Here is a 12,865-nt window from a genome sequence, read left to right as displayed (position 1 = left end):
TTAACATATTTATTGTGTGCCAATTCCTTCTACTTTTCTTTTCCTCTCCAACAATTAAAATAATAACAGTTATAGAGTTACCAATCCATATAAACACCTCATGGTGCCAAACATCATAGGGCTTTATAGGTTTGTTATAGGCTACCACTGTTAGAAACTTCAGTATTGTGCAGAAGCACACATGCTACAAATAAGCTGAAAGAGCTGGTACGCAAAACTGCTAAAATTGTGGTGAAATCAAGAAACTTCAAGAACCAACCTCTGCAACGCAGCATAGAACCTCAAGATCTGGTCATCACCGTGGAACTGTAAACGAATCAACGGATCCTGGCTTAGCACGCCATCTGCCAAAAAATGGGGCCTTTCTAAGAAGCTCAAGCATCTGCTGGTACTCACAAGCCATATCCTGCAACACAGATCAGACATCTTAAACCTTCACTTATTATATTCACAATCACTGCTCACAAAGAATCAGAAATCATTTAATGTAATCTAGCTCTGTGGCTTCAACTCATTATCCATCTGAGTAATTAAAAACCATACAGTATAGGATGAAATACCTTAATTGCACGATAAGAAATCTTCTCATGACGGATGGATGTTCAAGTGATATGAAGGCCTCTGGCAATCTTATCCTGCCATCAAAACACAGATATTTTGCCAGGATTACATCAGGAATTCAGAATGATAGGAATGAGAAAGGGAACTCTCTTACTTGCAGAGCAATGACTCGGTGGAGGGTAAGGATGCTGCCTTTGAAGGTGTGCCTTGTTTCCTCCCAATTGTTCCTAAAATAACTTCATGCAAACCAGAAAGGCCCCCAGTCAACCGAGGTCTCGTGCCCCCCACTCCCTTGTAAAAGCCCAGAAAAGAAAAAGAAAGCAATCAACACCGCTTTGACTCTTCCTAGAAATTAAATATAGAGCAAACGAAACGACGGCTTTGTTGCCACCTGTTGCGACGACCCCCCTCCACGGAGTCTGAGGAGCGCCTATGTCCGGCCACTGTTGTGCTGCTGTCGGCTGGCTACCTACGCCCGTTGGTCGTTCATCCCCATTGTAGGTCTGCATCAGCCTCATCCCCAACTCTGGAACTAGGTTAGGTATGTTCTACAGCTGATCCATATGGTATGGTTTTTTTATTCTTTTTGATTCCTGGTTTTGGTTCATGTTAAATCAAATGCAAATCTGCAATTCGTGCTCATATAACACCACTAATCTTGTCTGGAATGTACTTTGTTCTAATCAAATTGTCTATCCAATTGATTCTGGCAAGTGGCATCAGGTCCTGTCGGCAAGCTATTCATGATTAATACAATTATTAGCATATACAGTACTTTGTATCTGAACCTTTCACAGTTAGTATGTTCATGATTTAAACAGAAAAAAAGATAGCTTAGGAGTACTTGATAAAAAAATCAAGAAACGTCAACACCACTGCCCAGGGGCCTGCCACTACTAAACAGTTCAAGTGATAGTGGAATAGGAGATGCATCAACATCTGCACCAAGACATATTTTTGTTATGCATCAACAAGCTTACCCAGGATCCATCTAAAAGGAAGCAAATGGCAGATTACCACCCCAGCAAACGTGATGAGATGAGAAAACATATTTAATCTGGGGGCCTAATCAGCTTCACATTGACTTTCCATACAAGTAGATTTAGTGACAAAATTGATGATGATTATTTGAGTCATAACTTAATTTGCTTCATGGAAAGGAACTGTTAGTGTAAGTGCATCTAGTGCCCCTTATAGTGATTTTGGTGGTTTGAAGACTTATAGGTTAAGTATCTAATGTGTTTGTGAGTATACACAGGATCTATAAGTCATTGAGGAGTTTGAGATATTTGAAGAATACCGACCCCTAAAAATATATGTCTTCAGTTGAAGAAATTGGTCTGAAGCTGAAGAAATGAATCCCGAGGAATCTGCGATGAAGTTGATATTCCTCATGAAGATACTGATATTGAGAAGTCCGGTGTGTCCTGAAGAAAATCACTGTGAAGAATTTGAAGCATGAAGACTCACACTTTCTGTTTTATTTTCTTCGCATTTGAGTAATAGGAACACCGTACTGTTAAAGGTGGTCAAAGTTACACTATGGAATGAATTTCCTCATGATGCTCAACCCAAGCCTAAATCCTACCAAAAGCCTCAAATGAGGAATACAAGTGACATGAGGACTCTCACAGTTGAGTGTCCCGACCGTTTCGATAGCCACGCCAAGTCATTGGTCTTATCCATTCCAACGGTCATATTATTTAAGGGCATAAGTGCCAAATCATGTCGGGATGCTCCCAGGCTATAAATAGCCACCCCCAACAACCAGTAGCTGGTTGGCTGCTCCGTTAGAAACTGACACTTGTAATAAGAGCAACCCAATTCCTCAGAGCCTTCGAGAGTAATTCATCAGTGAGGAAATACACCATACACCGAAACCACAAACCAAACCTAGTGATTGAGCATCACTGAAGAAGTTGTTGCTGTGTGGGACTGAATCCTTTCACCTTTGAGGATTGTGCATCCTCCAGATGGTTAGGCGTCATGGTCTAGAGCTTTCCAGCAGTCAATTGTGGATCGCCTGGTGACCAAGTTTGTGAGGGTTTGGAAGTCTGCCCTGAAGACTTACCACGAGTGTTGGGCGAGGACTGTGTGTCCTTAGCTAAAGGAGAATACGGTAGGGACTGTGTGTCCCAGGACTGTGTGTCCTTTGGTTTCAATACCAAGCCGCTCCAAACCAGATGTACGACTGTTACAGCAGTTGGAACTGGGTCATCAACGATTGTCTTCACTCAGAAACGGGTTCTAATTCCTCAACTCCTTACTTTCCTCGTATTATGTGTTGATGACTTTCACTGCAACTGTTTGAAGAATTTGCTGAAGACTTTCTCTGAATTTCCTCAACCCCAAAATTCTTCATGTCAGTTAATCCACATCTGTATTCTGCGTGCCTGCTCACTGTGCAATCTGTTTTCACATTCTTCACTCTAAAAAACTGCTGTTGTGAAACTTTGCACTTCTGGTCCTTTACTGTTTCCGCTGTAAGTTAGTCATCAGTGAGGAATTTCCTCAAAAGGAATTTCCTCAGTGTTGAAATTCTAAAAATCTCAAATTCACCCCCCTCTAGTCGATATAACGCACTTTCAGTTAGAGACGATTACGATGAGACGACGCCGATGAAGAACAACAGAGCTACTGACTGGGTGTCGTACAGGTCGCTGAGCGATGTTAGCTCTCCCAGAGCAATCCCAGCCTGAACACATGAAATGAACTAGGCAGTCAGATTGAAATTGGAACAAACAATGTATACACACTAAATGAAGTATATTAGCAGGCATCATATGTGAACCTGAAAACTTACCCTCACGGTGACGTAGGCTGCTGGGATGAGACCGATAAGAGTTGCCAATAAGAAGGTATGGAAGGGCACATCAATAATGGGAGATGCTAAGTTGATGAAGGTATTTGGCAATGTTGGGGTGACCCTCAGGAAAAGCATGTAATTCAACAGCTTTTCTCTTCTTTTGGCAACCTGGAAATGAAGAAAAATCACCCAGTTCAGTTATGAGTTACTACACAATCCTGAAGGATCTTAAATCAAAGAGTAGAGCGATTCAAGATATTTTTAAGTATCCCCGCATAAATTTAAGATGTTATTACGCTACATAGTGTTGAAATAAAACCCGCATCCACTAATATTGGTGCTGAACTTATTACCTGCTTCTGGAAAAACGTGAGTTTGTCTGGCCACAGCACGAACACCAGCGGTTTTCCAATCAGTTTCGACAGGAAATAGCATGAAGAAGCACCAGCGGAGGTAGCAAAGACAACCAAAGCCACGCCCCGGACTTGCTCGAATAGGGCACCAACAAGCAATGACATGAATATCTTTCCTGGGATCATGAAGGTCTGCATGAAAACGTACACAACACAATAACCTATCAACACCTGTACGGTGTAGTCACTGGTATAGTTCTCAAGATGGCCACTGCAAGGAAACAGTTTGATGGTTAGAAATTGAGGGGAAAACATTCCATCATCAGCACGCAGCACAAGCAATTGGACACTCCCAGTGCACATGTATTTCAGCTTAAGCAAATAATCACCATAACAATGGAATCATAACGCGACGATGTGCAATGCATAACTGTAAAGCGTGCAGATAGCTCACACGTCTAAAACGGATACATGTTACGTATGGTGATTATCAATAATATAGAGAAGGCGCATGTAACATGCCAGGACCAGGTCCAATGCATATCTCGTGAATAGCTGGCAAAGCGGCAAGAAAGCGACATGGTAATTTGAGAAAAATAAAGTAGTACAACAATGTGTCAAATTTCTTTTATTATTATAGCTTAGTCGAGGGAAGCATGCTAAATTGGTACAGCAATCCCGTTAAGAGTAACAATTGGAAATGCAAGCTTAAACTTCAGTTCTACCCTGTTAGGCTAACAAGATGGTGATGTGTGATACACATTACTGTTCCAGGGTCATGTGTTCCCAAATTTGACGAGCAGTTTGAAATAAATTACTGCCAAACATGAAGATGCAGTATGAATTGAGTGATTTATTTATTTTTAAAACCAGATCCATGTTCCCCTTCTGGCATAGACACAAACAGCTCTACCAAACCAAGGGTGAGGTCGTTACCAAATCAAGAGACAGCCACCACTAATTCGTTGAGAACTAGCATCAACCAACTGTTCAATTCATAAGGGTTGGATCCATGAGGAGCACGTGATTTCCGCATTGAAAACCTACCCCCAAAATCTCCGCGTAGAACGCAATGGCACGATGAATCTGTGAATCTACTGGCTGGCAGATCCAGTTAAATCGACGCGCTCTAGGCAAACAATAAACGGAACGCAAAATTGAATCGCCTCTATTCCACTTCCAATCCGAACATAAAGCATTAATATGAGCACGCGCGCACGCACGCCGGGAAAACAACGCGAATGGGGAAACTTGCGGCATGCGATTGCCCGGAAAAGACGGGGGGGGGGACGCAACCGACCACGTACCAATCGAAACTTGTATAGAAACGAAATGGAGAATAGGATGGTGGTGATTACGTGAGGATTTGTAGTTGGTGGAGGTTGCGGGGCAACTTGGGGAAGCTGTAGTCGGAATCCGGCATGGAGAGGTAGACCCCGACGAGGCCCGCGGCGACCCCGGCGCCGAGCGCGGCCTCCCAGAGCGGGAACCGGTCCTCCCTCCCTATCCCCTCCTGCTCCTCCTCCTGCGGGAATCCGGCCGGGGTCCACGCGAGGCGCGTGATCTGAATATTTCGAGATATTTTGTTAGTTGGAACGCGGGAGTGGTGGACAATGAGCGCGCAAGCTTGAAGGAGTGGTGGTAGGTGGCTATCCAAAATATCAGCATACTAATGGCGCACCACCTACAAATGCGCCATTAGTAACCCTGGTTACTATTGGCGCACCAGCTGGTGGTGCGCCAGTAGTAGTTATGCAAAAAAAAATTATAGTAGTGGCGCACCACCTACAGATGTGCCATTAGTAACCCTAGTTACCAATGGCGCACCAGCTGGTGGTGCGCCATTAGTAGTTTTGAAAAAAAAAAATATAGTAGTGGCGCACCACCTACAGATGCGCCATTAGTAACCCTCGTTACTAATGGCGCACCAGCTGGTGGTGCGCCATCAGTTGTTTTGCAAAAAAAAATATAGTAGTGGCGCACTGAGTGTGTGGTGCGCCATTAGTGTCCATCACACTAATGGCAGAGCTGCACATGGTGCGCCACTACTATATAGTAGTGGCGCACTACTTGTCTGGTGCGCCATTAGTGTCTATATCATCTATAGCCCTTTTCCTAGTAGTGAGGAAAGGGTTGCACAAGCTACTGGCAACACCTTTCCCCTCGCACTGGATCCAAAAGTTGTGCTGAACTTCATTGGTCTTTGGTATGAAGATCCAAACACACCTATTGATGATTTGAAACTTACACCTAGAATCAGCCAATTGGTAATCTCGTTCATCAATGAAGCAAAGTGGAAGGATCAGCAAGCAAAACAAGCTCGGGCTGCAAAGGTGACAAAAGGAGAAGTACCTAAACCAAAACCTCCTTAACCTGATGGGTGAGAAACTTGTTTCCACAAAAGCAGAGCTCAAAACCCTCGCTGACAAATACACAAGTCTTCATGCAGACCGAAAGGGTGTCAAAGTGAGGTTTGTCAAGGCAGCAACTAATGCCATTGATGAATACAACAACACAGTTGCGTCTCCAAAGCAACCAACTATTCCTCAAGCCAGCTACACTGTACAACTGGTAGATTCTAATGACGATGAAGCACCTGCCACTTATGAATATCCTCGTAAAGTAACAGCTAAAGAATCTGCCAGGCGTGAAACTTCCTACAGAATGCCTGAAGAAAATGCATCTTCACAAATGTCTTCAAAAGTGAAGAAAGTGACACTTCCGTCTGTCGTGGAAACAAACACCTATGGTACCGCATGGATCCCTTTAGGGTTCGGCGGGAGAGAGTGAAGCATGAAGAGCAGAACCAACGATCAGCGCGAGGGAGGTTTTATCCAGGTTCGGGCCTCTAAGAAGCGTACAATCATAATATTGCTTTAGGTTTATTATGTCTGTCCTAGGGCTCTGGCTCCACGAGCGGTATACAGCAGATGCACCAAGAGCCTAACCCTAGAGATTCGGTCCCCTAGTAGCTACGCCTTGGGCCTCTTTTTATAGGTCAAAGGGGTCACCAACTTTGGCGAACAGGGCACCCATGGGGTCCACTGTTGTACAGTGCACACACGAGGCGTACAACTATTATAGTGTTTACGTCTTAGACAGGCGCATTAAGTGCTCCGTCAGGCATCCTTGACCCTCTATGGCACGGTATAGGGACGCATTGCATATGCACTGCCCGAAACCCACCAGCGCTCGACTCGTATCCTGGAGAATCGACACATACATGTTGCGCTGGAGCAGTGGCAGGTTGTCGGGATCTTGCCGGGCGCACGTCTTGCCGGGGCTCTACTAGCTACCCCGGCAAGGATCTTGCCGGGATCCCAGCCTTTCGCCTTCACTCTTCTAGTTGTCATTGTATTTGCCTTCAGCTGTCCCCCGGTAGGCCTTGCCGTAGGCATGGCTACAACTTCCCGTGCACAAGTAAGGGGTACTAAAGGCCCAATCTTTAGTACACCGATAGGAGCCCCCGGGCCTAGGCCATACCGGATGTGAGGCGTTGTTTGACGAGGCCCAAATAGTGCACGGGCATGCATGGCACGATTCTGCATTGAGTGCGCAGAGTGTCCGAAACGGCCGCGTGCGTGCAAGAGCGTTTTCTAGCTAGCCAAGAGGTGGCCCCGTGTCCCCACCCCTAGCCCATAAAGGGGAAACCACAGAGGATCTTACACATTACCTCTTGCTCTTTCTAATCTTGGAACCGTCTTCTTCTTCTTCTTCGACCGCGAGACAGAGCTTGGCAATCCATCCATTGCTCCCAAGCCCCCACCATCTTCGGCCTCTACTCCCATCGTCGCCATGCCGCCAAAGCCAGGCAAGGGGCAAGGCGTCGTCTCGGAGAACGATCTGCCGAAGATGCAGAAGAAGCTTATTGTCTTCCCCCAGGGCTTTAGGCGACAACTTTGAAGGATTGATAATTGTTCATGTGGGCGAGGGGGATGAAGGCACATCCTGCTTCTCACGTGCATCCAGGTTCTACCGGTGGTGGCCTAGATAAATACCCTTTTTTTGCCGACTACTTTTACTGTGGTCTTTATGCACCTTTCTTCGATTTCTTCGTCGACATCATGTATACCTATGGCTTCCAACCCTTGGATTTCCCGCTGAATGTGGTAACATGCATGTCAGTCTTTGCTCGCCTTTGTGAAAATTTTGCCAGAGTAACCCCCAACACAGCCCTCTTCGGCCACTAGTTTATTCCTCAGATTCAAAAGGGAGATGCCCTCTCTGGTTCTATCACCTAGATCCTAAAGACAGGGACCAAGGACATATACCCAGAAGGGGTCTTCGACGAGAAGTGGGAGGAATGGCGGGGGAAGTGCTGTTGGAATGTGGAGAGGATCCCCAGCCCTTCTACTTGACCCGGACAACCAAGATGACGCGTGGCAACGACTAGAGCGCTTTCGATCTTCAAGACGAGAAGCTCACGCTCGCCATCACCAGAATCATGCACCTCAAGGCTGTCGGGCTCACAATAGAGATGGTGGGTGCAAATTTCCTTTGTCAGTGCATTGCCCCTCTGCAGAACAAAGGGAGTCCAGCTCGGGACTTCAAGAATGCGGCAGATATCATGAGGCTACGCCCTAGGCTGAACAGCAACCTAACGGTCCTGCAGCACACATCCCTCTGCCATAAGCTATTCAGGACTCACGGGAAGTTCAAGCTGCCGGAAGGAATAGTTCCTATGTTCAACACCCGTGGCCATGATAATACTTGGGATGATCCAGCCGCACAACAGGTACAACGGTTCTTCGATAATATGTTAGAGATATCCATCTGGGAAGAGATGCACATCACCCGCCCCACCACTAATGAAGAAGTGGTATACATCGCCAGCAGGATTGAGGAGGAGAGACTTGCCGCGGAGGCCGGCGGTGTTGGCTTCATGGGAGGAGAGTCCAGGGAAGAGGAAATGGTGCCGGAGGGAATGCTTGCCGGGCAGGATGAGGTTGCCAGGGAGCATAGTGGCACAGCTGTCGGGGGTCCTTCTGCCAAAGAAGCAGCCGAGGAACAGCCGCACGAGGAGCACCCAGTTCCGAAGAAGAAGTGTGTTCTTCGCAAGGCCACCTCTGGCGCCCCAGTCCAGCAACCCTCCTCTTCTGCCGCAGCCAAATAGAGGGCTACTCCTCCACCACCTCAAGCGAACACTTTGGCGCAAGTCAACTTCGACCTCTGTGCCTTCAGCTCGGAAGAAGAAGAGTAACAGCCTTGTCGCGTCTCTTAACTTCCAACTCCCGCAGAGATACGGAAACCCGGGCGCAGAGGATGGCGAAGAAGGCGAAGACCTCGACGGGCGACGATCCTCCGGCAAGCACCACAGGTTCGCCAGAGGCAACTTCCATCAACCCGGGTCCCAGACAACGATGAAGTCCTCAACGGAGCCCCCAGCGTGGGTCCACTACTCATTTCCCACTGGCAACTTTTGGGTCGGTTATCTTCGCCACTAACATCGTCGGGCTTGCAGCAGAAGATCGGTGGCAAGAAGAGCCATGAGAGGCTACCCGTGGCGTGCCACCTCCAACAACCATGCCACCGAGAGAAGAATCTGGGGCGAGGGTTTCCGCCAACGAACCCATCCTCGTCGGGGATGAACCGGCAAGCGCATGGGCTGGCAGTCCTACATCGACAACCGATGTTGCCGAGACAGGAGCAGTGGCCTCCTAGCAGCAAGGCGTAGGTAACCCGTTTTCCCAAGAGTACTTGTTGTTTTGTATCTGTATCTTTTTTGTCTTCTCGAACTTCTATCTTGATCTCATCTTGTTCCATTTCCTTTCGTTTTCGGATCCCCCTATGATGGTAGATATGGACGTCGATGCCATCGTGTAGGAGATCGCCAGGGATCCTGCCGCTGAGGCCGATTGCTTTGCGGCTGGTGTGGCCGCCAAGGATGCACAAGAGGAGCCCGCCAAGGGGTCCGCAGAGAGGGTCTACAAGGAGACCAGTGACCGTACTGACGACATTCCTGTCATAGGAGCGCCAGGCGCTACGCCGGCCACAGTGCTCTCTGCTCTCGGTGGACCGGACTCGGGATCTGGAGCAGAAGCATGATGAGGTCCTTGCGGCTCAGGCCACAGATCATGCCGACAAGATGAAGGAAGCCGTTGATGTCGTTGTTGCTGTAGAGGCCGCCAAGAGTGAGCTTGCCAATAAGGTGAAGAGGCTGGAGCCGGATCTTGAAGGTATTGGCAAGGAGATCTCGATGCTCACGGCAGAAAGAGAGAAGACCCTCTTTAGCCTGGCAGAGATGGAGACCGCCGTATCCAACCAGACCACACAGCTCAACTTAGCCAATGCCTCCCTTGCCGATCTAAAGCTGAAGTTGGCCACGTTGGAGGAGGCCCTCGAGAGTGGCAAGGCTCGTGAAAGGGCCTTGATCAAAGATCTCTAGGACGAGAAGTCTCGATTAGACAGTGTCGTAGCCTCTCATGACGACTATGTGGGAGGCGTTATGACCTGGACTGAATGCCTCCCCGATGTCGCGAAAAGTCTCACGGCACAGATGTCCACCATGGGCCTGCATAACTTCCACTACTCTTCTGACGCAGGGACATCTCAGAGTGCCTGGTTGATTCTGTTCTTCGATAGCTTGATTGATGCCCTGGAGCAGCTCCCTCTAGCCAAGCAGCCCGTCTGGCCAACGAGTCATGCAAGCTGTGCCGGGCTGTCCTCCTCAAGGTGCTCGCCAAAGTGGCGCACAAGAACCCCGACATCATCCTCACCAATGTGCTTGAATGCTTGCCGAAGGACGTGGACCTCAAGGCGCTTGATGAGCTAGTTATGCCCATTGTCGACAAGGTGAGCCAAGTCAAGAGTGTTGAAGGCCAGCACAGGGACTAGCCGCTCCACTTCTTTCTACCACTGCGATTCCATGTAAAAGATAGTTTTATCTTAAGTTAGAATCGGGACAACTATTACAGTAATATACTTGGGTTTGTTTTGAATGTACGTATTTTATTCCTCTTGTTTGATTTCTTCCTGTATGGTACATACTCTACACTTTATTGGAAACGTGCCGGTGCGCACAGCCCTACCGCGAGCTCTTCGAAGAACGGATCCTTAGCAGCCTGCTGGAGGTGTTGGCCGACAAGATACCTTGGCGCAATCAAAATTGCTGGTGCGCACAACCCTGTGGGGACCCCGACTTACGAGTCGAGATAGCCGAATGAGCATGCTCAGTGATCCCAAAGATCAATGCTCACCGAACACACAGAAACTGAATAACAAGAGTCTTACATCCATAAATACCGTTTGGTACAATAAATGACCATTGCGGTCAAGTCTTACATATATAGGGCTTGAGGGCCAACACAACAAACTTGACCAATAGCAGAAATATTGGTCGAAAGCGTGAACCCATGCCATCAGCCTTAACCTACAGGCATTCTGACTAGGAAGCATCCTAGCTTACAGGAACGTCACCAAGTTACTCTTCACCATATCCTGTTCTCTCAAACCTTGTCAATGAGATAACCAGTGGCAAGCCAATGAATAATTTGAATATATTCGCAAACAGCCCATGATATGAATAATGCAGTTGGTACGATACTAAAGTGATATGCAACATTGGTGGATAGCAGCTTAACTATAAATAAACATGATCATAGATGGATGTGCATCATAAGCTAGATGGTATTTAGAAGCACATGCTACAAATATCAACATATCTGTTATGGGCTGAACACTCCGGTTTGATCACATATCACTTTGATCACACACACACTCACACATGGTTTATGCGGAAACGACTCGACGTAGTTTAAGCAGCACCACCGAACTGTCCTTGACCGTGGACACAACTATTCGAATAGTTTTACACTCTCCAGAGGTTATACGCTGTACCCACGAGATCCGGGAAACTTTCGTGTCATCCACGACACGCGGTATATAACATACCCGAGGTAAGTACCCTATCAATGCCTTTCCCCTCGCGATACTTGACAAAGAGGTCCACTCGATTCGTACCCAGCCCACATGATGTACGTCTTACGAGGACAAACTCTGGACAATATCATCCATGCGGGGACCAACGGTGTGCCCAGAACACGTAAAAACAGTATAGTCGTCCTACCTGGCACAACCCCATCACGAGTGTGACCACACATCACCCCCGCCACTAGTGTAATCAACAAAGCCCCGTCCCATGAAAGGATAACGTCGTCGCACATCTAAGGTTGGGACGGTCGACACATCATAAATCTTATCCCATTTCCAAAACCACCCACACCAAAATACACCTGGTGCTCCACTTCTCCAAAAGTGGCCACCTATCTCATCATCACCCTTGGGCATTAGTGGCACCCGACAGGGTTTTCATAAACCTTTGAATTTTACCATCATCATGCTCATGCTTATACTATGCTTAGCTCTACGTGTCAACATGATATCCGCGTGACCCTCATAGGTGGTAGGATCATGCTCAAATGCAAATGCACCGGAGGAGCCATCGGAAACATCATATTGATGATTTATCGATACATATGATCATATGCAACTGATATATTTGTTGTACTTAGCATGCAATATAACATATGCTCTGACATGGTCAAAGGGTTGCTTGGCTTTGCTCACATAAGTCATCGGGGTCTTCGAGGTCTTCCGAGCCAGCTCCGAGGACTCCATCTACTCCGTCAACTATCGTTGGAAACAAACACAGTAAGCCACGCAGCAAGCAGAAAAAAGTGCTACATAAATAGGAGTTATATTTTTCTTGGACCTCTCTAGTCATAAAAAAAATACCTGAAGCTTGCTATAGGAGGTTTGGACCATCAGGGATTTTTTAATGGATGAAAGGAGGAGCAGGTGATCTTAAAAGAAGCCTACAGAAAATATTATGATAAAAATGAGTGGAGGCACTCATTTAACAAAGAACAATTTTAGGAACATTTAGAAAGTTGTTTCACTAGATCTGTAGTTGAGGTGAATATTCTTAGGATTTTCCAATAGTGGATAAATAGCAAAACGGAGCTATTTATTTATTGCAGCAAAAATATACCATACAAAAATGTTGACCAAGGCTTCAAAAATAAGATAGGATATTAGAAGGCTCTAGAATTTGGAATCACTCCATTTGGAGCTGATTTGAATGCTATAGGAATTTAAAAAGTGGGGTTTATAATATTCAAATGGGCATTTGAATATTATTCCCATA

The 12,865-nt window shown here is 46.8% G+C and overlaps 1 protein-coding gene across 1 annotated transcript; it reads right to left on the bottom strand.

Moving 5' to 3' along the window:
* Positions 1-222: 222 nt before the first annotated feature.
* Positions 223-7,517, bottom strand: LOC123426587 (uncharacterized membrane protein At4g09580-like). The gene is made up of 7 exons (XM_045110445.1): positions 7,394-7,517; positions 5,079-5,346; positions 3,721-3,991; positions 3,365-3,535; positions 3,176-3,256; positions 561-619; positions 223-406 (listed from the first exon to the last, which is right to left on the bottom strand). Exons 1-7 carry the CDS (start codon positions 7,515-7,517, stop codon positions 238-240), a joined length of 1,143 nt encoding a protein of 380 aa, XP_044966380.1. The 3' UTR covers positions 223-237.
* Positions 7,518-12,865: the final 5,348 nt, after the last annotated feature.

This window comes from Hordeum vulgare, chromosome 2H, assembly GCF_904849725.1.
Source record: "Hordeum vulgare subsp. vulgare chromosome 2H, MorexV3_pseudomolecules_assembly, whole genome shotgun sequence".
NCBI lineage: Eukaryota > Viridiplantae > Streptophyta > Magnoliopsida > Poales > Poaceae > Hordeum > Hordeum vulgare.
Note: the sequence above shows the minus strand (reverse complement) of the source record. Positions and strands in the feature narration are given on the sequence as shown.

Bases quoted from the DNA above. Each gene is read 5' to 3' on its own strand.
- LOC123426587 (XM_045110445.1), bottom strand. From the start codon at position 7,517: ATGGCGACGATGGGAGTAGAGGCCGAAGATGGTGGGGGCTTGGGAGCA. The intron at 3,992-5,078 runs GTAATCACCACC...GTTTCCTTGCAG, and splicing joins CACCAACTACAAATCCTCAC to TGGCCATCTTGAGAACTATA. The intron at 620-3,175 runs GTCGTCTCATCG...AGATTGCCAGAG, and splicing joins CTCTGTTGTTCTTCATCGGC to GCCTTCATATCACTTGAACA.